General features: G+C 53.2%; 10 protein-coding genes across 10 annotated transcripts; 4 read left to right on the forward strand and 6 right to left on the reverse strand.

Annotated features, from left to right (window-relative positions):
* Position 1: 1 nt before the first annotated feature.
* AYL99_00537 (hypothetical protein) lies at positions 2-1,156 on the forward strand (the record flags this gene model as incomplete). Its single annotated transcript, XM_018832053.1, has 1 exon — positions 2-1,156. The coding sequence occupies one exon, from the start codon at positions 2-4 to the stop codon at positions 1,154-1,156; it is 1,155 nt and encodes a 384-aa protein (XP_018697932.1).
* Positions 1,157-1,686: 530 nt separating this feature from the next.
* AYL99_00538 (hypothetical protein) lies at positions 1,687-2,025 on the reverse strand (the record flags this gene model as incomplete). The annotated part of the gene is made up of 1 exon (XM_018832054.1): positions 1,687-2,025. The coding sequence occupies one exon, from the start codon at positions 2,023-2,025 to the stop codon at positions 1,687-1,689; it is 339 nt and encodes a 112-aa protein (XP_018697933.1).
* Positions 2,026-3,351: 1,326 nt separating this feature from the next.
* Positions 3,352-5,661, forward strand: AYL99_00539 (hypothetical protein; the record flags this gene model as incomplete). The annotated part of the gene is made up of 1 exon (XM_018832055.1): positions 3,352-5,661. One exon carries the CDS (start codon positions 3,352-3,354, stop codon positions 5,659-5,661), a length of 2,310 nt encoding a protein of 769 aa, XP_018697934.1.
* Positions 5,662-6,045: 384 nt separating this feature from the next.
* Positions 6,046-7,155, forward strand: AYL99_00540 (hypothetical protein; the record flags this gene model as incomplete). The annotated part of the gene is made up of 1 exon (XM_018832056.1): positions 6,046-7,155. One exon carries the CDS (start codon positions 6,046-6,048, stop codon positions 7,153-7,155), a length of 1,110 nt encoding a protein of 369 aa, XP_018697935.1.
* Positions 7,156-7,210: 55 nt separating this feature from the next.
* On the reverse strand, positions 7,211-8,152 carry AYL99_00541 (hypothetical protein; the record flags this gene model as incomplete). Its single annotated transcript, XM_018832057.1, has 1 exon — positions 7,211-8,152. The coding sequence occupies one exon, from the start codon at positions 8,150-8,152 to the stop codon at positions 7,211-7,213; it is 942 nt and encodes a 313-aa protein (XP_018697936.1).
* A 1,767-nt stretch (positions 8,153-9,919) lies between these two features.
* On the forward strand, positions 9,920-10,704 carry AYL99_00542 (hypothetical protein; the record flags this gene model as incomplete). Its single annotated transcript, XM_018832058.1, has 2 exons — positions 9,920-10,068; positions 10,221-10,704. The coding sequence occupies 2 exons, from the start codon at positions 9,920-9,922 to the stop codon at positions 10,702-10,704; spliced, it is 633 nt and encodes a 210-aa protein (XP_018697937.1).
* A 361-nt stretch (positions 10,705-11,065) lies between these two features.
* On the reverse strand, positions 11,066-13,177 carry AYL99_00543 (hypothetical protein; the record flags this gene model as incomplete). Its single annotated transcript, XM_018832059.1, has 1 exon — positions 11,066-13,177. One exon carries the CDS (start codon positions 13,175-13,177, stop codon positions 11,066-11,068), a length of 2,112 nt encoding a protein of 703 aa, XP_018697938.1.
* Positions 13,178-13,554: 377 nt separating this feature from the next.
* AYL99_00544 (hypothetical protein) lies at positions 13,555-18,381 on the reverse strand (the record flags this gene model as incomplete). The annotated part of the gene is made up of 1 exon (XM_018832060.1): positions 13,555-18,381. The coding sequence occupies one exon, from the start codon at positions 18,379-18,381 to the stop codon at positions 13,555-13,557; it is 4,827 nt and encodes a 1,608-aa protein (XP_018697939.1).
* Positions 18,382-20,143: 1,762 nt separating this feature from the next.
* On the reverse strand, positions 20,144-21,326 carry AYL99_00545 (hypothetical protein; the record flags this gene model as incomplete). Its single annotated transcript, XM_018832061.1, has 2 exons — positions 20,144-20,415; positions 20,507-21,326. 2 exons carry the CDS (start codon positions 21,324-21,326, stop codon positions 20,144-20,146), a joined length of 1,092 nt encoding a protein of 363 aa, XP_018697940.1.
* Positions 21,327-22,462: 1,136 nt separating this feature from the next.
* AYL99_00546 (hypothetical protein) lies at positions 22,463-25,040 on the reverse strand (the record flags this gene model as incomplete). Its single annotated transcript, XM_018832062.1, has 3 exons — positions 22,463-23,590; positions 23,677-24,736; positions 24,796-25,040. 3 exons carry the CDS (start codon positions 25,038-25,040, stop codon positions 22,463-22,465), a joined length of 2,433 nt encoding a protein of 810 aa, XP_018697941.1.
* Positions 25,041-25,568: the final 528 nt, after the last annotated feature.

The raw sequence follows: 25,568 nt of genomic DNA on the forward strand, positions 1-25,568 counted from the left end.
AATGGCCCCTCGAGCCACGCGAAGTGCCACAGCAGCCGCCGCTCGAGATAACACCGCGAAGCACAAGTCCCAGGCACAAGAATTCAACCCACAATCTGAGCGTCAGGAAGACAGCGACGGCGATGGAGTTTCCAAGGGGACTGCAAAACCGGCGACCATAGAGACCAAAAAGAAACCCAGCACCACTCTCCTCCCTCCAAGCCTCAATCTGGGCTCCACGACCATCAAATTCACCGCCTTCACCGTCTCCAGCAGCACCGGCCATGCCAAGTCAGGAAAAAAGTCGAGCAACAAGGAAACCCCATGTCTCCGGAGCCACCAGGCCCCGCATCCCACGTCGCTCATCTTCACCCATGGCGCGGGGGGCGACCTCTCGGCCGCGGCCGTGGTGAATTTCGCGCAGGGGTTCGCGTCGACGGGCTCGGCGGTCGTCATGTTCCAGGGCAGCATGAATCTCACGGGCCGGGCAGGACTGTTTGGGCTGGTCAAAGAGTACGAAATGGAGCACGGATCGCTCGCCAGCGCCCACGACGAGAGCACCGCGGCAGGAAAGAAGAGAAAGATCGAGGCGCAGAGTAGTACCTCGGTGGCGTTCGGTGGACGGAGCATGGGCGCACGCGCGGCCACGATCGCATCGCACAACGACAACCAGGTCAAAACCCTGGTGCTCGCGTCATATCCCCTCGTGGGACCGGGCGGGGACGTCCGGGACAAGATCCTGCTGGATATCGCCGAAGACGTGGACGTGCTCTTCATCGCCGGGGACAAGGATAGCATGTGTCCACTCGAGCGGCTCCAGGACGTCCGTGCGAAGATGAAGGCCAGGACGTGGCGCGTGGTTGTCCAGGGCGCGGATCACGGGCTGAACATCCGCGGGGGAAGGAAGCTCAAGGACGGCACGGAACGGCTGGGCAAGGAGTGCGGTCGCGTGGCGGCCGCGTGGTTGCGCGAGAGGAAGGATCCGGAGAAGCGAGAGATGACGCTGCGCTGGGACGGGGAGACGGGGAGAGTCCTTGACGGGGTATGGGTCGGTTCAGAGACTGCAACGAATGGTAAGGAGGAGGAGGAGGAGGAGGCTGATGACGATGCCGGGAGCGAAGAAGAGGGTGGTGAGGCTGAGCGAGTCAGAGGGAAAAGGAAGAGGACGAAGAAATGAGACTCGGGGCCGCGACGAAGGACTAGGAAGAAAACAACGGCATGATACTCGGGGCAATGAAGGATCTTGAATACCCAAAACCCCCTTCCATTGGCACAAAACTTGGTTAATCACCTTCCTTCACATAACCAACTACGCCCGCACTCGGATTTTCGGTCAAGCTGCCGATCGATGCGTATGGTTTGAGTCCTATGGATGATTGATAATTGTTTTGCAGGGAATCATAGTCCCCCTATTCAAGACAGGGTTTGGACAAGAAACCCGTAACTCAGGGGAATGTCTTGTAACAACAGGGTTTAACTACCTTAAGAAGTAGTCACTGAGAGCCTCGAAAGCAATGCTGGAGGCCTTTCTAGTTTCAATAAGACATTGACGAAGAGAAGACTCTTTGATCAACCATGCTTGGGTTGGTTGCTCTATATTTAGGATTCTGCTCTGTCTCCTCAGCCTTGTGCCGACTGCCGGCCGCTGTCGTCGTCGTCGTCGTCGTGGACGAGCACATTATTTCTCTGATATCATTATCACTTCCCCTAATTCCCCACCCTCAAACGAGCCGGGTCCGCTTGAGACACCCACTGATACTGCGTGCGGCGTGTCCGCTTGTGGCGGATGAAGAGGATGCTGGCAATAGTGACACCAGCCATAGTCGCAATGCTGCCGATGGCCAGGCCGCCAAACAGGGTCGGACCCATGCTCGTCGACGCCGGCAGCGGGGGTACTGCAGGCAGACTGGGCGTAAAGTGCGCGGTGGTGGTGGCGGTGGTGGCGGCGGTGGATGTCCTTGTTGCCGGCGGGCCCGAAGCTGAAACAGAGAGCGTCGGCCCGCTTGCGACGACGGTGATCAGAATGCTCGCCCGGAGCACCGTCATGATGTAGCTCTCCGTCGTGGTGCATATCCATGCCGTGGAGCCCCCTTCGAGCAGCAGTTGTCCGCAGTACGGCGAGTTGCTCGGGCTGTAGATTTGGATCTGGAGTCAGTCTAGTGTACATAGGTGCAGGTGCACGTCGTGCCGCAAGAGGGAGGGTGCGGAGGGAGCCTTTTCTCACCAGTACAAGGTGTTGGGTGGTTCGTCGGTGGTCGCGCAGGATGATGACTCGGGGTTGCAACTCTGAGAGCTGGTGTAGTCACGGCACGTTGTCGCGATGTTGGTGCAGTTGTACGGCAGGCAACATCCGATGAAGGAAGAGTATTGGGCACACGTGCGTGAGCTCCGGCATGTAAGGGGGATTTCTACCCGTCCCTCGTGTCAGGACAGCACCAGAAATCGACAAAATATTCTCGGGGAATGCTATGTTTGTTCGTTCAAGGGGGGCCCGTCTTGAACATACCGAAATCTCCTGACAGAAAACCACATGTATCCTTGGGTGCCGGTGGAAATGTTGTCGTTGCTCGACGTTGCAGAGCTGTCTGACCGAATTGGTCTCCATCATATGGAGGAAGACCTACACCAGCGTAGACGAGATGTAGTAGTGACACAAGGATAAGTGCATGGAGAGGTAACATCCACGTCTGAGATTGAAAACTATTGTTGTGTCTCATCACTTCACTGGGGTGAGATAGAGTATTCGAACGACAGTAGTGATCCCAAAGATTTATGTCGAACAAGGAGCAGAATAAACGCGTCTTCACCCCAAAGGCTAAGATGAGAAAGAGGTATCATTCGAACGGCATTGTTCCAATATGTCTCCGGGCCAAGCAGCCCCGGATCAGGGGTGTCTAGTCGCGACATCAATATAGCAGATATTGATTGGTCGTAAGCTGGACAAGGCTGGGCAGCTGAACGTCCGCAGAGGGCCGAGGGAATCCCATTGGGAGTCCAAGACAATTTAAACGAAACTCTTCTTGGCCTTCAGTGAAATGGCCTTGTCCCCTTCTCCTATGCAGGGGCTGGTCTACTTGGCAAGCGTGGCGGAAAACCAGCCCAAGTGCAGGGATATATGTGGCAGATGGTTAGAGCTTCGAGCTTGTGGTAGAAGCAAGAAACTTCCATTCACAGGTGACTTACCTCGTATTCGATCTTCAACTGTACCTGCCAGCACAATAGAGAATGGTCATGGGGACCTAGGCCGCTGTCTCAGTCTCATCTTTGCCAGTGCTCTCCGAGAACAACGAAGACTTCATCGTCAAAGTAGAACTTCCACAATCGGAGCCTTGTGTTCCTCCGGCCCCTCCCGTCATCGCAACGACGGCGTCCATGGCCACCAAGCACGACTCGTCTGAAACTTTTGAGCTGACAACTCCGTCATTACACTCTTCGAGAGACCCGTTGTGGGCCGGAACCTCGCTGGACCGACCGGACACAGTTGTTGCGCGTCGCCGGGAACCAGGGAAACCCCTCGATATTGGTCGCTATGGCTTCGGCGTGCTTTCACTCGGCACCCTCCTCATCGGTGGTGCAATTGCCCTCTTGTGGTTTCTATGGAAGGCCGACGACCACAACCGATTTTGGCGGTGGATAGTTGCCGAAGGGCACATCGCTCAGGCCATAGCGTTGACAGCTCTTGTCATCCGTTTTGCTGTCTTCGCGCAGGCGGCGCTGTGTACCTCGATGCTCGCAAATCTGGCACTGCACAAGTTTCATATCACACTTCCTCACTCTGTGCCGGTGACTCTCTTGCAGCAACAGAATAACGGGCCACATCAGCTTGTCGTCAATCTTTTTGAGTCCTGGAAGAAAGGAAAGGCCGGGATCGTGGGTCTGTTGGCAGTATCCCTCGTGTTGACGACAACGGCTGTGCAGTTCACCTCGACGATCCTCCTGTCTGACTTGCAGATCAGCCCCATAGCAGACTTGGTGCGGACCTCGTTAATCCCATCCACTCTGAATTGGGATGCTGGTATCTCTTCCCAAGCAACCTGGTCAGGCGAAGGGTACATGCTCCTAGCACCCGCCCAGTATCCCGCCTTCGCCGAATACTCGGAAAACAAGGCTATTCATGAAACGGTCGACGGTGTGCACGACACAGGGATTGTGATGCGAGCGTTCATGCCGGTAACGCAGAAGAGTCCGCGGGAGATGCTCCGTAGTTACGAAGGAAAAGCCACCGTTTTGGACTCTCGGGTGGTCTGTGCACGGCCGATCGTCAGGCACCCCTCCATTGATCTCGGGAATATCGACGAATGTGCTGGCCCAAGAGTCAGCGGGGACATCTCGATCGACCTAGCCTCAGTTCCGCGATTCCGCTATCATGAAAACGTCAGTGTCACGGAGAGCTTCAGCTGCAGTACAGCAGTGCCCAACGCACGGCAGCCCTCGGAGTGGTCGTTAATGAGCTGCCCCGTAACTCAAACAGCCGGTATTATTTCAGCCATGGACAGTATTGAGGAGGTGCTCGACCCAAATAGTGGCACTCGGTACGGGATGAACACATATATGCTGTATGGCGTAGGCCAGGCCTATCTCCTTGTCAACGCCACTGGCACTTGGGGCCGCTGGCTCAATTACTGCAAGCGACGGAAGATCTTCGATGACGACGGCGGCGGGCCCATTGTGTCGAATCTCAGTTTGGTATCTGAACAAGACTTCGTTGGTAGAGGTGAATGGCTCGACATCCCCACGAACGACCCACAGATCACCTTCTCGTTCTCTCTCTGCTACAGCGCCTTCAATGTGGCAGATCGCACTGTCAGCATCACGAGCTGGCGGAATCGTACCGAGCCGAGCATTGAATGGGACTACGACAATCGCACGTTCAGCACGGAGGGGATTCGTCGCCAGATGGGGACGGTCAGAATCAACAAGACCAATCCTTCGCTCACGATCAACGATACACTCACAGAACGTGGGATCCTCACTCTCGCGCCGCCAGCGTCAAATTCTTCAGCCTCGCATGTAGGGGCCGATGGTTGGGTCTCGAGCACTGACATGAGACTCCAATCGCGGACCGGGCAGGCAATCCTACTGAACGCAAACCTTGGATGGAAGAATGCCGCGCTCAGGTTCTGCCTGGACTGTCAGCCCTCGTTCGGCAACTCTTCATCGATTGCCAATGCAGGGAGTGACACTTCAAAAGAGCCTTCTTCACTGCATCCACACCATCTGAGCCTAATGAGCACGACACTCAAAGCCACGAGACACCCTGCCTTTGCGTTGCAGAGCGCGTTCACCAATTTGTTCTCGATGGCGTACCAGGATCTGGCGCTGAAATTTGACGAGCGGGAAGAGGTCCAGTCAAGTAGTTTCGTGCTGGCACTGAGACCGATGACGTGGACAGCGTTCGCCAGTATACTGATCTTGCTGATGGTTCATCTTGCCCTGGTCAACACTGTGACCATCCTCTTCGCAAGCCAAGGGGAAGGTGTGATAGGCGGCGGCTGGGCGAGCGTCAACCAACTTCGCAGCGACTCCTTGAACGGGTGGATTGATGGCCAGGTGGCGGGAAAGAGGGATCGATGGGTGGGAGAGGAGATGAAGCGTCAGGGCGAGGCAGGAAAATGGGTTGGAGTGGGGGTCAGTGGGCGCATTGAGGCTCTGGGGGTCAAGGCACCGGGGTCTGATCCGTGAAGACAATTAGGTATTGATCCGACAAGAGGTCTTGAGTATTCCAATAGGCGTGTTGTGCCTGCGGGAGACCTTGGCTTTGCACTTCGAGTTGTAATAATCCGTGCTGTAGCAAGCATATGGATGGTCTACGCGGGAGTGGAAGTGGATGAGCCAGCAACCGGCGCAACCGGCGAAATCGGCGGGGAGAACCGGCCCGGCTTCAGCTGACGAGCATAGTCTCCGCACCTTCGCAGGCCTGGCCCGCCCCTAGTACATATTCCCCCACCTATAGCTGACTCGGTTCAGCTGGCCGTCGTACTCGTACCTGATATAAAGCCTGCCTCCTCTCTCAACCTCAGAGCACAACTCAGATAATAATCCAACGCATCTAATTCAGGCGCCACTATGGGTGAGAGTGCCTCATCAACCGCACGATCGAAAGAATGGACACAGCTACGCCTCGATACAACGCCCCTTGATCTGCGAAAGTACCTCGACACACACCGTGACTTAGCCGTGCAATCGAACCCCCAATCGTCCATAAGTGAAATGGCGGCCACGCTGCGGGATTGCTGGGAGCGGGATTGCTACGAAGACCTGTTCAAATCAGCTCCCTGGCTAGCCCACTTCACATTGGCGACGGGAAATCTTGCACCAGCTGGCCACGCTCTGGCCCTTTCACCAAACTTGTGCACTCGGTTCCTCCTTCGGCTGGACGTGACCCTGGCAAATTTCTTGATCACGTCCACCTTCAAGAGGTGCCTCAAGTGGAGGGGGGTAAAAATCCCGACTGTTACCACCAGTACTTCGAAAGATGCAGTCCTGGATATGTTGGATGATATTCCCCTTCATGACTCCTCACTCGGCACTCTATGGTGGCAGGTACTCCAGAGCTATTCTGAATTCCGCAAATCCTCGATCTACCAGATATTCTCCACAAAGGTCGCAGAGTTTTGCCTCGAAGCTGGATGTCCTGCCGTGACGCGCAGCCCTCCCGAAGACATATACTCACTCAGAAACCATTTGTTTTCCAGCGACTCCGCAGCGCGAGAAGCCGAGTTGCGCAAGGAGATCGAGGAGCTCCGGAACGCGAACCGCTCACAGCAGCGAATCATCACAAACCTCGCCTTTCGCCATCTCCTGGAGATGCTGCCCCCTCGTGATGCGAAGCCTGGCACGAGTGCAACGGCGGCGTGGAATGCTTTCTTCTCGAACGCGTTGAAAGAGGCTCAGGTGCAGCTTGGCAGAGGCGAGATGGGCCACCCACTGTGTCCCGTCCTCAAAAAGTACCCCAAATTGAAGCAGATCGAGAACGTGGGCACGAATCTCTACGGCACTCTGAGTACCAACATCCACCACTTTTCCGGCCAGTACAAGGTCCTCGATGATCAATGGAATACGCTCGAGGTTGATATTTTGCGGGCCATCACGCCTCTGGCTGAGAACGAGACCGAAGCGGGCATCGATTGGCAGATGGAAAGGTTTCGCTATAACAGGGGCACTTCACATAAATAGCCCGCATATGGCTCCTTGTCTCAAGCCGTGAGCCCCCTCTTTGGCTTTGCACGCATCAGCTCGACAGCTGCTCCCATGCACAGGTGCCGCCTACCCAGCATCCGTTCTCCTCCAGCAGCACATTGATTTGCGACGGATAGCCCATTGCTCGTCCCTGATAGACAACGGCCTCCTGTCCGACACCCAGCACGCCATTTTCTAGGAGAGCATAAGACAAAGCCGCTGCCGCGATCCCCGTGGCGGCATCTTCAGGGTACCCCGAGGCCTTCGGGAATTGCCGTGCTTCGATCTGGACCGCTTGGCTGCCGCTGGCTCCGCTGGTATTCCCTCGCTGTACGATTGCATAGGGGTACAGGCCTGTCGACCCCAACCGCTCACAGAGATCCTTGACACGCGAGAAATCAGGCCGTAGATTATTCAACACGTCTGCATTTTTCAACGCGATCGCTGTCTTAACTCGGCTCGTGCATGCGTTCTGGACGGCCTGCCGCGTCGTCTGATCAAGCTGCTCGTCAGAGATACCCAGCACGGAGAGGATCTCCGCGAGCAATGCCTCGTCCACGACGTCCTGGACCGTCCCCTTCGGCTGAGACACAAAAACTTTCACCTTCTGCGCGTCGTGCCCGTCTCCTTGCTCCATGCGACGGATGGTGCGCACGAGACCAGACTTGGTTGAGAACCTGAGCTCCGGCTTCTGCGAAATGCCCAGCTCGTGCATGGCCCAAGCTGTGCCCACGGTGGCGTGGCCGCACATCTCCATCTCGTGCTCTGGTACAAAGAACCGCAGCTGGAAATCCACGTTCGAACCATCTTCCAGTGATGGTGGAGGCGGCAGCACGAACGCGCTTTCCCGCTCGTGCTTGTGCGCCACTCCGCGCATCTCCTCGTCCGTCAGACCTTCTGCACGGAGAACAATGGGCGCGAGGTTCCCGCCTCCACTATCCGACGTGAAGACGTTGACTAGGTGGATCCTGTCATCTCGGCTTTGGGGAGGCATGGTGGGAGCTTTCAAGAATAGCCTGGATCTGTAGCGAGAATGCGGAGGGGGAGAAGAACCGCTTTTCACAAGGATATGTAAGTTCTCAATACAAAACACTGGCGGAATATTTCAACCTAGCCTCTTCAGACCGTCGTCCACTTATATATATCAGAGCATTAAAATTTTGCTGTCTTCTCGTGGCTCAATCCCCAATAATTTGCTCGTCCGCCCTATGATTACCATGGGGGTATCAAAGTGGCGTGCTATTGGTTCGCCGCCACTCTCGACATCCTTGACGGTGACTGGCGCCCTTTCGAAGCCCCCATTTGCTGGAGCAGAGGAATTTGGCCCTTGTTCTCTATTGAAGGACAGTCCCATTTATAATCGTATCAACCAAATGACCTATAGTTGTGGAGCTCATGCCACTGAGGGCCTTAATCTACGTCGGGAAATACACACGTAGTTAACCCGCTAGCAGGTCTAGAAAGTTAACCTTTGTCCCTGAATGACCTCCAGATATATTTTGAACACTGGAAAGGGGAGACCTGAGCAGTGTCGAACAGAAAAGGCCGCCAACAAGATGTCCTGAGACGCTCTCGACAATGTCATGTAGACCCCTTTATTTCACATACCAATACTGTCCCGGGCGCCGATGCGGGTTCCACCATCTCAGAGCTGTGAGCTTCGTTCTTTTCTTTTACTGGATTTTCCTAGTTACTGACTAGAACGTCTGATTAACCGTGTGCGGTTTTAGCAGATGCTACCGGTGTTCCAGCAGGGATTAGAATCTCAAGTACGAGAGTCTCAGATTCAAAGCACAGTCTTCAAATATTCTGGAGGACGGCATATGTAGCCATTGTCCTCTCGCGGAATGTATATGAAAGTCGTCGGCTCGAGCTTCGGCTCATTCCATAAGCACGTTGTTGGACCGCAAAATCGTATGGGCGTAAGAGAATCGGTTGGGGGCAAGCGCATGTGTCAGACGGAATTGGTGTTTCTTGAAAGCCACAGAAGCTGGCCGCAGAGAATTGAACCCGTGCAGACATCTAAATGGTGAGACTTCGCTGGAGCGTGTGTCTGTGATGGTCATAAATGATGCTGGACATGTCTCACAGCTCTCTAACGATGACTCCGTCGTGACGTATGCTCGGCTCCTCGGCTTCGACAAGCAGAATCCTTGAAATCTCTGCCGTAATGAGTGTATTGGTGGCTACAAGTTGATTGAATGCACGGCGCCGGCGAGACAACGAACTAACGAACGATCCAGCAAACAGATTTGATTGTGGTTTCCCCATCACCATCACTGTAGCCACAATGGACTTTACCCTCAGGCGTCTGAGCAGGAAGTCATGAGTGAGCGGTTACGAGAGCACAAGATGGATTCTCCTCGTCGAAGTTAAGAATACACAACAAGGTCGGGGCACATTCTCCGCACCATCGGACAGCAGAGTCTCGACTACCTGCTCATTCCCAAGACCGATCAATGTCAAGGGATTTACTGCGAACCAGGCCCATTGTCGACGTTGGGATTTCGAAGATCTCAGTCAAAGCGAGTGTATCAAAACCGAAGCGTATGTTGGACACGTTCATCGGGGCGATGAACAGCCGATACTCCACAAGGCAGACGTTCTACCGGTCCCCAGAAGAAGAGGATTCCCCGCACAGCCTTGCAGTTTATATACAAATATGTCGCCGATTCCCCCTCACCAGCGAGCCGTTTCTTTTCCAACTATTGCACCATCAGCGACCCGGCCAGGACCTAGCTGAAATAGAGAAGCCGACAGCATGCGTCTCAACTACGTCAGCGATCCTTCGTCCCTAGCGGATCCCGAGGAGAAGGAGATCGCGGAGCGGATTAAGGCCCGGCGGCCCGGGAACCGGCTGCTGGATCTGGATCGGGCGTTGCTGATTGCGCCGCACATGGCGGACGGATGGTCAGTTTTGGATTCTGTCTGCCATGGTCAAATAATAATAGGAGAAGCATGCTGTTGAGGCAGTTCTCTTTCTGGGCTAGCGTCTTCTTATAAGCTACAATATCACACAACAGATCAAAATCCCTCCTGTCTAACACTCGTTCGCCTCCTAGGAACTCTTTCCTCGGCGTCGTTCGCAGCGACACGAAGAACTCTCTCCCAACCAGCATTCGCCAAGTCGCCATCGCACGCACGGTGGCCCTGAACCGCGCGTGGTTCGCGTGGACCGCGCACCACGACCTTCTCCTCGGTTCGACCGACACCAAGATCTCGACGCCGGCCATCGACTACCTCCTGTCGGCCGAGCCCAAGTCCGCGCACACCACCCCGCCCAGTGGCAGCGGCTTCACCGAGAAACACATGGCGGTGATCGCCTATGTGGACTATATGACGAAGGATCTCATGGTACCCGACGCCGTGTTTGAGAGACTTCGCAACCAAGGCTTCAGCGATAGGGAGATTGTGGAGATCACGCTGTGTAGCTCCGCGTATAACTGTACCACGAGATTTCTGTGGGCACTCAACGTCGGCGAGGGCATTGAGTATGGGCATATGGCACCCTTGCCGGCCGATCCCCAGCGAAGGGGAACCTTGTAAAGGCAGCCAGGCCGTCGAAGATGCCAAGCTGTTGGGACTGCTGATTGAAGGCAATACATGGTAGTAGATACTCGATCTCTTGGACCATTCGTATCGAAATTGTCAGAGAATCCTGATGCCATCATTGGGTGCACTATTGATTCATTCCTTAGGCCGGAGTATTCACGATATATTCAATAGAAACTAAACCAATATGGTTAGTTTGTAACTAGCGCCGCAGTTGATTGGCTAGTTCTCCATATCACGGCCAGCTGATACTATACAAATAGACATAGAGTGGACTTGCACGATAGTGTGTTGTTAAAGCATCCTTCCCAGGCGAGTATAAGGCGCCAAGTATATAGCTAAACTGCATGTACGTTTATGACGAGCAGCTGCACTGAATCGCCCTCTGAAATCTAGGCACATCACCACAGTACTTCTTTTCAATTTCCTCGTTCCAGCTCCATTCATCCTCGAACGGAGCAAGCGTCATCTCCATAACTCCCTTCAGGATATCTCTTTCTTTCTTGTTTTGCACGCGGTCGATAATGTCATCCAGCAACCAGCCTCTCGGCACAAAGTTGGGGTTGACACTCTTCATAAGCTTCTCTCGCTGCTCGTCAGCCGCGGAAGCTGTGGTCTCGTCGGAGATGTCCCAATCCTCAACTACCCGCTCACGCCACGATTCAAGCCACTTGCCCACTTTTTCCCGGCCAGAATCGTTCGATTCGTTGAGGCCAGTGACACCTTCTCGGTGGAAGAATCTCTCGGCGGTGCTTTCGCGCTTTTCTTTTGTGCTGACATCATCCACTTTCACCGACGACAGTCGGCGGAAGAAGTGGTTGAAGTCAAGCTCCAGCGCTTCCATCGTATCGAGCAGTTCCGAGAACAGCTTCTCAAAATCACTCTCCTTTTGAGTCTTCAAGCCCAGTCGCAACGTCATCAGACGGCGATATTCGCTCAGGAAGACAGCCTTGTATTCGTCGGAGATCTGTTCGATAATAGTCTCGGCACGCTTAATCAGGACAGGTGCAAAGTCTTCGTGCACCCCCTTTTCAACAAATTCTTCGTCGTCAACTTTATCTCCAGCACCAATCAATTCACCGAGAGCTTCGCCCAGACGAACGAGATTCCACCAGAAAATGCTCGGCTGTGCGCGGTAGCTGTATCTCAGCATATGATCGTCGTGGTTGGGCGTGTAGGCAGGATCGAAGTTGTCCATAAACGCAAATGGCCCATAGTCGAGCGATAGACCATAGATGGACGTGTTGTCGGTGTTGAGCACTCCATTCATGAATCCGTACGCCTGCATCATACCCACAAGCTTGGCATTTCTTCGAACAATTTCTCGATAGACTCTGGTGAAGCGATTCTCCTCCGCGCCTTCCTTGCCCTGTATTTCGTCCTTGGGCACGCCTCTCGCCGGGTCGAGATGGGCGTCTGTAGTCTCGGCGGGCAAGGCTGCAGGAAGTTTGTCCCACCCGCCAAAGACATCCTCAGCGATGTAAGTCGCAACCTTCCGGATCAAGTCCCGGTCGCCTCTTGATCGTAGGAGGTCAAATGTACCCAGTCTCAGCCATGTTTGAGCAAATCGGCAGACAATCGCGCCAGGTTCCAGGCGTTCTCTGATGACCTCGGACTTGGGACATAGAGTCAGCGACAGAGCCCTGGTGGTGGGTATTCCAATTGCGTTGAGATATTCGGACACGATGAACTCTCTGATACTCGATCTTAAGACTGCCTTGCCGTCCGCAAAGCGAGAGTAGGGCGTCTTGCCTGCGCCCTTCAATTGCAGCTCGTAACGGATCTGGGTCTTTGGGTTGGTCGTCTCGAAAAGTGAGATTGCCCGACCATCGCCCAGTTGACCAGCCCACGAGCCAAACTGAAAGCCACCGTAGCACTGCGCCCAGGGATATACCCCGCCCTTCTCTTCATCCCAGTAAAATTTATTGCCAGCGACCACCTGTTTGAATTCTTCAGAGGATGCCTCACTTTCGGCAAGACCAATATCACGTAGTGCGGCTTTGCTGACTGCGAGCAATTCAGGCTCTTCGGTAGGTTCGGGTCTGACGAAGGTGTATAGTGCCCCTCGAACCATGCGGGGGCCCAACTTCTGTCGAGGGGCCTTATGGGAATCGATCGGAGTGGGAAATTGCGGGTCTGGAGGGAGTTTCGACGTGAAGTTGTTCGACTTGGGTATATCTGCTAGTGTCGCCGTGGCATCGGAATGGCCGTTGGACTGTGAGCCGTTGTTATGGCCATTCGAAATGTGGGAAGACATCTGTGCGAGTCTCATCCGCGGAACTGGAGCGGGGGTTTGATATGTTCGTGGCGCTTTTGGAGGAGACAGACGAGAAATGCGTCGGAAAAGCATGCAGAAGGCGACGAGGGAGATGGTGAGGACAAATATATTGATGAGAACCTGGGGCGACTGATAATTTGAAATATTGATCGCTTCTGGCATCGTCATCTTGACGGCAAATTGAGCCATTGACAAATAATGCGGAGGGAGATTTTCTGATGTCATGCTTGGAGAAGCGGATGTCGGCGGAGCATTCGGTTGCCAAACGTAGTCCGGCGGATCATTGGTTCTCATTCCAACCGACTCGCCGAGTCGAAAAAGCTACGCCATCTGTGTCCTTCCTCCATGTCGCCCGTATATACGCCGTAATTCGAGGTCAAGAAGGTGGCCGCCTGCGCCGTCGCACTATTTTATCATGTTATCGTCCAGATTCCCATAGACCAATGCACCTTTACGCCTTGAACTTCCCATCCAGGACCGCTCTCCAAGTCCGTTAGTTCATCCACATGCCCAACCTGATCCATTGTTCGTCGTCGTCCGTTGCCCAAAACAGAATCATTTCATCGTCACTCATCATCCGCATCTCCCTTCGCAGCATCGCTTTCATCATCAGCCCTAGCTTTGGACTTTCTCCTTCTACTCTTCCTCCCACGTCCACCATTGACGGTGGCGACCGTTGACGTCTTGTCCTCAATGGCTTCGGGGTCAGGCGATGTCGGAGGTGACGAGAACATTCCCATTTCTTCCTCCATTTTCTCCTTCAAAGCCCGAAGATTTGCAATCGCTTCTTCCTTGGTCTTCAACTCAGCTTGGAGTGTTTCGAGCTCCTGAGCAGCTTGTTCTGACTGTTGCTTGAATTCTTGCTCTCTTGCCTCGAGGTGCTTCGCTGCCTCTTCCTTCGTTGTCTCCAATGATGCTTTCAGTGCGTCGATCTCTTCTTGGAAAGAGGTAAGTTTGGCCTCAGTGTCTTTGAGTCGCTCCTCTACTTCGTCCTTGCTGGTGGCCAACGCTTGTAGAGCCTGTTCTTTGCCGGCCAAATCGTCCGACAGCTTGCTGACTTCGGTTGCTTGAGCTTTAAGGGATTCGACCTCGGCTTCGAGTTCTTTCAAGTGAGCATTCGATTCATCCTGAGCCTTCTTGGCAGCTTCCAGGTTCGCCTCGGTCTCCTGGAGCCGGGCCTCGAGTTCCGACTTGGAGGCCAGAGAAGCGGCCAATTCGGCCTCTTTGGCTTCGAGATCTTTCGATGACTGCTCAGAGATGTTAAGCTTCTCCTGCTGGGTCGATTCAAGCTCTGCCTGGATTTCCGCCAATTTGTCTTTCACTGTCTGAAGCTCCTGCTCGGTACTGGCCTTGTCATCATCTGCCTGCTTCAATTTGCCCTCTAACTCAAGTTTGGCTGCTTCGGTTTCGGTAAGGCGATTCTCTGCTGCAGCTGTGGCGCTTTCTGCATCTGCTAGCTTCGACTGGAGAGATGCTTTAGCTTCTTCAATGGTCTCGATTTCCTTCTTGATTTCTTCCAGCGCCTCTTTGGCCGATTGATGTTCTTCCAAAGCAGCGTCAAGCTTAGCTTGAAGCTCTTCTCTTGCTCTAGCCGCCTCCTCTTCCGTGGCGCTCTGTTTCGCCTGCGCATCGGCCATTTTCTGCTCAAAATCACTGGTTAAGGTTTCAGCGTCAGCTTGGGCTTTTGACAGCGCCTCTTGAGTAGCTTGATGGGCATTCTCTGCCTCGGCGAGCTTCTCATCCATTTCGATCTTGGATTGGTCTGCATCTGCACGAACCTTTTCTAGCGTTTCCTGAGCTTCCTTGTGGGAAGCCTCGGACGCTGCCAATTTTGCTTCGAGCTCCGCCAAAGTCGCTGCGGCATCCTCCTTCGCCTTTTCAGAGGCTTCCTTGCTGGAGGCAAGTTCCTGTTGAAGTCCCTCTACCGTTGACGCATGTTCTCCTTGTAGTTTTTCCACCTCACTCTCCGCAGCCGCTTTGGCAGTTTCAGTGTCCTCGAGCTTCTTCGTCAACTCATCGTTGGCCTCGTTGGTTGATTGCACCTGCGCTTCGAGAGCAGCGGATTTCTCTTGGATAGCGGCGTGTTCGACCTCTAGTTCGTCAAGCTTTTTGGCTTTCTCCGTCAGCTGCTCGTTGTTGTCCTGAAGTGATTTCAGTTGCTCTTCCAAAGTAGCCACTTTCTCTTCTGCGGCGTGTAGCGCAGCCTCCACTTCCTCAAGCTTCTGACATTTCGTGGTTAACTCATCGTGGGACCCCTGAAGTGTCTTGAGCTGCTCTTCCAAAGCCGTTGCTTTGTCTTCTGCAGCTTGCCGGTTGGCCTCAACTTCTTCGCACTTGCTTGACAGACCTTCGTTGGACTCTTGGAGCGACTTTAGTTCGCTTTCAATTGCGGTACACTTCTCTTCGGCCGATTGTTGGCTAGCTCGTGCCTCTTCGAGCTCAGTGGAAAGGCTCGACTTGTCCGCTTCGAGTCCTTCGAGTTTCTCCTCAAGCGCTTTCTTAGCTGAATCAGCGGCCTCGATGTCTTCGGCCAGTTTTGCTTTCTCTGCCTCGAGATTCGAAACCTCATCCTTGGCGGCTGCGAGCTCTTCGGCATGCTTGGCTTGTTGTGCCTCGAATTGCTCTGCATCGGCCTGCTTTGACGCTGTGATGGAGGCGACTTCGGACTCCAGGGATTGTATCTGCTCCTTCGAGGCGTTTATGTTCTCCAAGGCCTCGTCCAGCAGAGTTTGCGTGGTTCGATGAGAATTCGAAGCTTCTTCGAGATCTTTGGTGAGTTGCTCGTGCTGTTCTTTCGTTGCTGCATGGCTCGAAGTCTCTGATGCAAGGTTTTCTTTCAACGTCTCAACCTCGGCAAGGGCAGATTTATGCATATCTTCCGCCCCAACAGCTCGAGCCTCTGCTTCCTTGTGCTTCTCTTCGGCTTCTGTCGCAGCATTCTTATGGTGTTCCAAGTCTTGTAGCGCGCCGGCGTGCTTCTCTTCCGCTTCAACGGCGCGACTCTCGGCTTCTTTCAGCTTTTCTTCCGCCGCAGCTGCCGCCGCCTTGAGTCCTTCCAGCTCCTGGAGTGCAGAGGTATGTTTTTCTTCTGCGTCGTTAGCACGAGTCTGAGCCTCAGCTGCGGCTGTCTTGTGTTGCTCAAGCTCCTCAAGTGCGGAGGTGTGCTTTCCTTCTGCTTCGGCAGCGCGTGCATCTGCCTCGGTCGCGGCAGTTTTATGCTGTTCGAGCTCTTCGAGTGTGGCTGCGTGTTTTCCCTCAAGCTCCGTGGCTCGCGCCTCAGCTTCTTTGTATTTTTCTTCTAATTCAGCGACGGCGGCTGTACGCTGTTCCAGGTCGCTTAGTGTCGAGGTGTGTTTCTCTTCAGCCGCAATGGCACGAGCCTCTGCTTGTTGGTGTTTTCCTTCCGCTTCCGCCACAGCGGCAACGTGGCGGTCGACGTCCGCGAGAAGGCCGGCAGAACGTTCTTTCTCATTCTCATGGTCCTCTTTGAGTTGATTGTAGCCCTCGAGCTCTGACGTGAGTTGAGCAATCTGTGACTCGGCCGCAGTCAAGCTGTCTTTGGTTCCTTCAATCTCACTTTGCAGCTCGGCGAGTTTAGCTTGCGTGCTCTCCAACTCTTGCTTGGAAGACTCGTGGTCCGCTTTCAGCTGTTCATGGCTCTCAAGTCCAGCGGTCAAATCTTCGATCTTCAACTCGGCTTCTTCGAGGTCTTTCTTGCAACTCTGGAGGACTTCAAGCTCTGTTGAGAGCTCTCCAACTTTGGCTTGAATGTCCTCAAGTTCTTGTTTGCTTAATTCATGATCCGCTTTTAGCTGCTCATGATCTTCAAGCTCGGCAGAAAGATGAACAATCTTTCCTTCAGCTTCTTCTAGATCTCTCTTGCACGTGGCGAAAAGTTCAAGCTCCGCGGAAAGCTCACCAATCTTTGATTCGGCTTCCTCTAGGGAAGTTTTGCAGGCGGCGAAAGACTCAAGCTCGGTGGAAAGCTGGCCAATCTTGGATTGAGCTTCTTCTAAGTCTGTTTTGCAGGCGGCGAATGCCTCAAGCTCGGTCGTCAGATTTGTAACCTTGGCGTTGGCGCTTTCGAGTTCTTGTGTCTGAGCTTCATGCTCCGCTTTCAGTTGAGCGTATTCTTCGAGCTCGGCGGAAAGTTGAGCTGCTTGTGCATCTGCACTCTCTCGTGCGACCTGCAGCGTCGCGAGCTCTGTTGTCAGATCCGCAACCCGGGCCTGAGACCCTTCGAGGTCTTTTCTGCAAGCCTCAAACGCTTCAAGGTCGACCAGGAGCTGGGCGACCTTTTCTTCAAGAGCAGCTTTTGATGTCGAATGCTCTTCCAGGTCGTTCGTGAGGTCAGCAATCTGGTTGCGGGCCCCATTGAGCTCTTCTAAGACTATCTGATGTGCCGACTGGTCCGCCTCCCTGTCCCGGGACGAGGTTTCGAGGGCATCTTTGGTAGTCGAGAGCTCGGCGGCGTGTGCTTCAAGTTGAGCCTCCAACGAGGCACGGACGGAAGCGAGAGATGCATTTGCATCTTCTATTGCTCGTGAGGAGGTGTCTTGAAGATCTTCATATCGTTTCGTGTGATCTTCAATGCTCAGTTCAGCATTGTGCAACCCGGAATTGGCAGTATTCAATTCCTCTGTGAGAGCCGCAATCTGTGATTCAAGCTCGGCTCTCAAAGTTGCATTTGCTTTCTCCGTCTCTTCGAGAGCCGTCGTTGAAGCTATCTGGACGCTTTTGAGCGACTCGGTTGTCTCAATAATGGCAGTCTTTGCGGTTTCGAGGTCGGAGGCCTGAGAGGCAAGTTCAGCGCGGAGTGCGGTGACCTCGTTTTGGTAGGTTGCCTTCATCCGTTCGTTTGCTGTGCGGGAGTCCAAAAGCTCTTGTGACAGAATGGCGACCCTTGACCGGTATTTGTGGTGTAGGTTCTCCAAAGCGGCCTGGTGCTCACGGTTGCACTCTTCCTTGACGAGATCTCGTTCGGCTTTCTGAGCATCTCTGATCTGCTGTACAACTACAGCCACCATGGTCTCCTCCAATGAAGTCTTCAGCCGCCGTAGGGCAGCCTCCTTTTCCTTGTAGCGTCTCTCCATCTTCTGTGTATTTTTCTCCAACGTCGACAGCTCGTGGTCCTGGGACATGACCATCTCCCTGGCTTCCTCGAGATTCTGGCGACATTGTTGCAGTTCACCCTGGAGGACTTCAATCTCTGACAAGGGAGGTTCACTTGAGTCAGGAACAACTGGAGATCCCCGCTCGGACTCTGAGAAAGGTGAATCTGGGTGAAAGAAGCGGTTGTATACCCTTCGCAAGCTCGTGGACCGTTTGGTGCCTGTTGGAGGAGGCCGCATTCGTGTCTGGGAGATTCGTCGTAGTCGTTTCTCAGATGCCATTGTGTTGAGAGTTGTAGAAGGGGTGGTGCTGCAGTGTAACTAAGTACTGTGCGGTAGTGAAGGTTTTCGACAAAGAAGCGGTGACGCCGGGAGTGTTTCACGTCTGCATCAACGTCTGGGTCTGCATGTGCAGGAACCTTTTAAGCGAACATGGAGATGAGAGAACTTTCTAAAGCAGAGAGACGGAGAGATACTTGAACAAGACTGTAGAGTCCCCATTTTGGCAAACCTGTGATTAGGTAGCGTGACAGTCTTCTCGTCTGTAGCAATTGGCATTGAGTCGGCCATTGCGGGTTCATCGGGCAGCCACAGGTACAAACGAAGAAGCGGTAGAATGAGGCTAGGACACGTCGCGGAGGATTAACGGCTCGCTTATGACCCTGCGTTGCTGATAGGGTGCATTGCTAGAGGGCAGTGGGCTATCGCAGAATTCTTGTTGGACCAGCAAATGTTTGGCTATGTTTGCACATGTGATGAGACAGCTGGGCTGTTGGGTGGCTAAATTGATGAAGACGAGCTGATTCGCAAGAGGGAAAGGATGGGAAATACCGCAGCAGTTCTGGATGCTCACCATGGTGCCCACGGTCAGAGATGTGAGGTCGAGACCTGGATCATTGGTGAAGACGGGATGTAATGGTACCTGGCGATCTACACAGAAGAGTCCCGGCAAGGTCGATTTCCAGGGGGCCAAGGGTCCAGAACGCTTAGCTAGGCGGTAGCTGCCGTAGTGGTGGAGGTCCTTAGGGGTGCGGAGGATGTTTATGGCTGATGGTGTGGCTTAGGCTAGGCTTGAAGACTACTTAGGCGCGGGCCGGTGCCTGATGCTGCGTGAACTTCAGTTAAAGTTTAGCAGCTAGCGATGCTCTTCCAGGGGGGATTAAGTCCCGTGCCGTCCACCTTGGCCGCGGTAGCCACCAGGACCAGACTGAAATAACGGAGTCAGCCCAGGCATCTTCTTGACAACGCAAGCTGTCATACCTCATCTCTCTCGGCTCGGCGTTGCTACTGTTCTTATTCAGGCTCTCATCATGTGCCGGTACGTTGAGTCGGCCAATGCTTCACTCGACTTCAGACACAGAACAAATCAACATCTTCCATATCCACAGAGGACACCAAGATTGGATGCACAGTTTTCAAGCTGTGTTTATGCCCAAGCCACTTCATGCGTCTTGTCCGCTGTGAGTCACACGCAAACATGTTGGGATTCGCGTTCTCTCCTCCTCAATGCTTTCCAACACTCGCCTGCCGGGGTGGAGAGAGTGCATGGTTCCGACATTTCTGCTTCCACAGGCTGGTCTATCTCGCCAGAAGGAAGATAGGTCAGCTGGCGGTGGTCTTTGCGAGGCTATACCTCTCTCTGGACAATTGTTCGGCGAACAATCCATTTGACCGATCTCTTCTTCTTCATGGGATGTCTTACGTTGAGGCGGTGATTCTCTCGGTGTATGCGCCAGTACTCACAGACCAATGTCAGCACGAGGCACAGCGACCCGGGGTCGTATGCCAAAGAGCATAGACGACGCGATGCTGAAAAGATGTTTATTATTTAGAGGAACGAGTGCCAGTGTCATTGAAACCTGTTTAGATTGTCCAAAGTCTACCACACTCAGAGTTGCCGTTTTGCATGAAGCGCTACTCGTGCTCCTGTCGGTCTGATAATCTATTAGCCATTGGGAGTCCTAAAGGCCGTCGCATTATGCTTACGATATCGAGCAGAATTGGCAGCGGATAAAGACAGCCTTTGTCTATCCTCAATCCACCACTAATCATAATCAAGTGGCAGCCCAAACAATCTGATCGCATTCCGATACCCAATATCCCTCCAGTTCTCGTCCGATATAGGCACCGTCTCGAACCAGGCTCTCATCTCAGCGATCGACTCATAGGGGTAGTCCACGGCGAACATGATATTCTCGACTCTCGACTCGGCCATTAGGTTTATCAGGGCTGCTGTTCGAGGCATCCCACTCGTGTTGGGCAGGATGTTCTGCTGGAAGTAATCTTGGAAGCGCTTCTTCTTGGGACCTTGTGCCTCTGTGCGGACGAGTCAGTTGTATTCGAGTGTACGAAAGAAAGCTAAAGAGATGGATAGATCGAAAAGCACTTCTCACTCCACGGCACTCACCAGCGGTATAAAGACGGAACGTGGTATCCGTCCTGGGTAAGATCCAAGATAACCCCTCGCCCATATGACCCAGACAGATCTTTAACTTAGGATAGCGATCAAATACGCCACTATACATCAGTCTGAGGACGTGCTCAACCGTCTCCCGTCCAAAGCCGTAAGGGGCACCGTGGAAGACCGGCATATCTTCCAGCACCTTGATATTACTGGCCAGCGGCACGCGGGGGTGGATAAAGATCGGCTTCTGTAACCGCTCAGAGACTTCCCAGAGCTTCTCGTACTGCGGATGATCGAGGTACAGTCCCACGGTGGGATCTGAGGTGTTTGTGAAGCCGTTAATCATGGCGCCGACAAAGCCGTACTCCTTGACACAGCGCTCCAGTTCCGTGGCGGCCGCCTCGCCGCTCTGTGTCGGTAGAGTCGCAAAGGCGAAGAATCGACTAGGGTATTTCTGGCAATAGTTCTCGTAGACGAACTGGTTCGACTTGTGGCACCATTCGAGCTGCTCGTCCAGGTTCACGAATGCCTGGGCCGTGGGCTGGTTCATGGAGATGATCTGCGCGCCGATGTTGTTGGCGTCCATGATTTTGACCCGCAGTGCGATGTCGCCCAGTCGGTCTTTGAGCGCGGCCACATATGAGGGCTTGAATGTGCCGAAGGTGGAGGAGATTGCGGGCGTTGGGTAGGGGGACACGGCGTGCTCTTCCAGACATATCAGGCGGGCCTGTTTACGTGTCTGGAGAAGGGGTGTGAACTCGGACTCAGGTCGTCCTTCCAGGAGCAGAGTGTTCCCGCTGGAGACACTTGTCACATCTCCCATTGTGCTTGATGAGTGATGGCTTCTCTCTCTAAACTTTACTGCTATCCCAGTGCCAATGGACGCCGGGCACTTGGGTGGTGTAAGAGTAAACAGGTATGCTAGTTCGTACCTTAACTTGGGAGTCTTGTTCAGAGGTGCCTGTGTTGGGAAGGTAAGATATTCTGGCCATGTATTATTCGCTCCAAATCGACGATAGATGTTCTGCCACCTCATGGCTTGGACGTGATTTTGTAAAGGCAGTTCTGGGGATAGCCCGGGTATGTCGGCAAATGATCCGACGATGGGATTTTCTGTGTTTGTGGAGCCCCGGCCAGTCGGTGCGATGACTATCAACCTTCAGTACACATAGTATCTCCCTCGAATTCGAGATATCATTGTGGGAATATGTCTAGACAGCTCGGGGTTTAATAGCAATATCTCTCCAAGTCAACGGGTACGCGCTGCATTTTGCATGCCGTCCACAACTCTCAGTGTGTAAAGGCATAACAATCTCACGCATATCTACCGTAGAATAACGCAAGATCTGGAGCGACACGCAGATGTATCACGAGCCTCAAATTTTATCGGCTCGATAGAGCTTGATGGCAAGACAGGACCGAATCAGCACTTGCTTGACATGGTTGACCCATGATCCTAGACCAGGGACAATATCATTGCCGCCTGCGATGGAAGAACAGGCGTTTTCCCTGATCAAGATCGAACGTTGCTGCTACTCGAGGCACTACGGGAAAGTGTAGTCTTTGGGAAACCCTGAGTGCTGGGAGATTAGGAGGTATCACCCTAGAATTAGAGATCGACTTACCAAGTTATCATCTTCAGCGAGGCTTCCTCAAGCCAAGGAAAGTGGTGAGAACGCTGGCGGGCCTCGACCTGGTGCCGAGCCCATTCGAATCTCTGCTATCTTGAGAAGGAGCAGAGCCCAGTCTTAGAAGACATGTATAACTTGAGGAGTTTGAGGCTTCTCCTCAGAAGATGGCTTCTGTCGTGGAATGGAAGATGGACGCTCACCGAACACTCTCACAAGCAACCTCCAACGCGAAGGTGCCTAGGGACACACGACAGATCACTGTCTGAACAAGCGATGTTTTCAGATTGTTGTCTTGCTCGTCGAGTCCGTGCAGAAGATATGGAGTATCTCATCCCAAGCCGAACATTCCTTGGTTCATGTACTGAAAGTCATCCGGCAAGTCGAAAAGGCTTTCCAGTGTCGCATTCGGCCATGCGAAGCTGTTGTATATCGAAAAGTCTCTGGGAAACTGCTCAGACGGGTTGAGGGTACCATTGTTATTATGTATCCCAATGCTATACTGGGCCATGCTGACAGCTGGATGTAGACCGTTTGACTGAATAACCACATTTTCGGCCTGCAAAGGATTGATGGTTCTGGGATTTGCACTGGTGTCCATGTTTGCACGGTCAGCTTGTAGCGCTCTCGCATTCATCGCGTCCGACGATTGCATGGATGAGTTTGCTGGGGATCCCAGTACGATCATAGGACTCTCGTCGTGGTTGTTCCAGACGCGCAGGTGTTGATCTCTTGCTTCGTACAGATGCGTGATCAACTCGTGCATTTTACCTGATGCTACGGCCCACGGCTCCATTTCTTTGACCAGACGCAGCGTAGTTTGGACTTGCCTGTGGCATTCATCTCGAACTTGGCGGACTTGGTCTTTGACGCTGCCTGAATGTCTGAACCCGAAATGGTGACCAAGGTCGGCCTGTGAACCTTGGTCGTTGACATCCTCGCGAAACACATACAAGCTGAGAAGTGGAACCATACAGATTTGCAACAAGTACCAAGTCGAGGGCCACGCAATGTATTGGTTCGGCATTTCCGACGATCTTATTTTCACCGAATCAATGGTTTCTCCGGACAAAGTCAGACATTTTCGTACGCACAATCGCTGATCAGATGTAAGCGCGCCAAATGGAATTCTGTGGAGGACGGCCTCCATCAGACTTGGTCGATATAACAACATTCTGAGATTCAGATACCGCCATCTGATGGTCAGAAATGGCTGCAAGAAACGTTTCGAATTGGTCGAATCTGGTGCAGCAGAGTTGCCCATCGACACCAGCTTGTGAAAATACGAAGGTAAAGTTTCGTACCAATCGACAAGGTGTGCGTCGAGGCTGAGTAGTTCGGCAAAAGGCACCGTGTTTGATGTCATCAACCGGCTTTGGATCTCCGTCATGATACGCGAGAATCCGATGGTAATGACTAGTGTAGAGGAAGGAGATGGGCCTTCCACACCATCATTCATCTAATGGACATTATATGGATCAGCAAGACGAATAATTGATATCTCCCTTCTGGGAGGGAATCTTCCCATAAGAGCCAAGTACTTACATCTAGCCCGATCTCTTGGGGATATTTGACTTCGCTCTCGAATATTTTGGTATCCAGTGTGCGACCCAATGTTACAGCCTCAGCCGCATCCAAGACGACGAGGTTCCACCAGATCTTGCGCCTCAATTCCTGATGCTCTGTGGATTGGTTGCTATTGGGCTGCTCTTTATGAAGCCCCAATGCATACGCCATCCGAAATGCGGCTCCGAGAAGTGCAGACGCAAGGTTCGGTCGGTTGCGGTAATGATTATACCAGCCAGCCATGAGAATCAAAGCCTGCAGTGTTTCGAGGCTTTTGTTCCCAAGGCCTTCTATGTCCAAATGTGATTTCGCAGCATGGTAGTAGCTGAGGTGTTCTCTCGAGTCAGTTCTGGTGCTACCAATCGAACCCAATGCCAACACCATGTTGAAAAGACAAAGCCATGGAGAGTCATTCCGAATTCCAGCAGAGGCGACCTTTCTGAACTCAGCCTGGTCAAGAATAGGAGTGGCGGGGTCGATCCAGTAGAAGTAGGCATCGATCAAGACTCCAATTCTCTCAGTCATTTGCAGGGATGGCGGTGTCTTATGGCTGATCTCCGGAGAGCGATGAGACGCACTTCGTTGACTCGTTGCAGGGCTTTGGGTGGGCTGTTGCTGACCTACAGATTCGGGAGCGATTCTGAGTATCGTGCGAAACATTTGCATTGTCGAGGACGGGCCAACGTATGACGATGGCTGAATGGTTGATGCCGAGAGGGCATTCACATCGTCACCGGCTTCAGAGCAAGTATCGTCCTGTTGCTGTGGTTCTAAGACAGATCTGGTGATAGTATCATCTTGGTCTATCAGCTCGGAGTGGTCGCCCTGGGCCCTGGTCTCGACAGGTAGCAGGCTATTGGTGGCAAGACTACCTCGATTGAGTACCGGCTGGGATGTTGTCGCCTCGAGTGAAACTGCAATCCGGTGGAGTAATTCCTCGCGTGAAAGACCACTGAGAGCTTCAATGGATGGAGACGGGAAGAGCTTTCCCAGAATATCGGTTGTGGCCTCCAAGCGTTGGCGAACGGACTCGAAATTCCTTGTCTAGGTTATTCATGGTGCAGGGTACGCATAACAAGTGCATCAGTGGAAACTTACTTTCGACTGAGAACAAGCGCAGGTCGCGAGAAGGTATAAACACACCTCTCCGGCTGTTTATACCACCGACAAGAGTAGCATGGATGTGTGCCATCGCACTTGGTTTTCCTCCGCTTGCATTCCGCACAGGCGGTTTTGATTCGAGCATCTCTAGCTCCAGACTGATGCGTAAGCGTCCTGGGGGCTGTACGCGTCTCTATGAGCGCAAACTCGTGCTGCGCAGGAGAATGATTCGCTGGCGACATGGCAGCTCGACTCATAAGAATCTGGATTGACAACGTAGATAGGCCCCAACGGCAGCATCCCGTGGGAACATGACTGGGCTTGCACACGCAAACTCGCTCTCCTTCGGGAATTTTGCTACATCTGGATTGCTGTGTCGGATGCGAAGCTTGCTCTGGCCAGGCGTAGTATCTGGTGAGGCGCCTTATTCTGGAAATAAGTAGATATTTTATCAACACCGCGAGAGGTGGAAGTGGAAAAAGAGTGGATGTTTCTGGCAACCGGCTGATAGAGGGACTAATTAGGACTAGTGTTATCATGTGATTGAGCGGCCAACCAGAACAGCAAAGCGTCTCCCACTTATCCACATCCGGCTTATCAATAAGGAAATCCCCGCACTGGGAACTTCGTCCTCGGCAGTAACTCGTAACTGGGTCGTTGTTCCTACCGCTAATCAAATGGCAAAATGTACTAGTGATGTCCGCTCACTCACCGTCGCACATGGGAAATTACCCAACAAATACTCCCATGGGTTTTCCAAACCAAAAGGG

This window comes from Fonsecaea erecta, assembly GCF_001651985.1.
Source record: "Fonsecaea erecta strain CBS 125763 chromosome Unknown Scaff1, whole genome shotgun sequence".
NCBI classification, from domain to species: Eukaryota; Fungi; Ascomycota; class Eurotiomycetes; order Chaetothyriales; family Herpotrichiellaceae; genus Fonsecaea; species Fonsecaea erecta.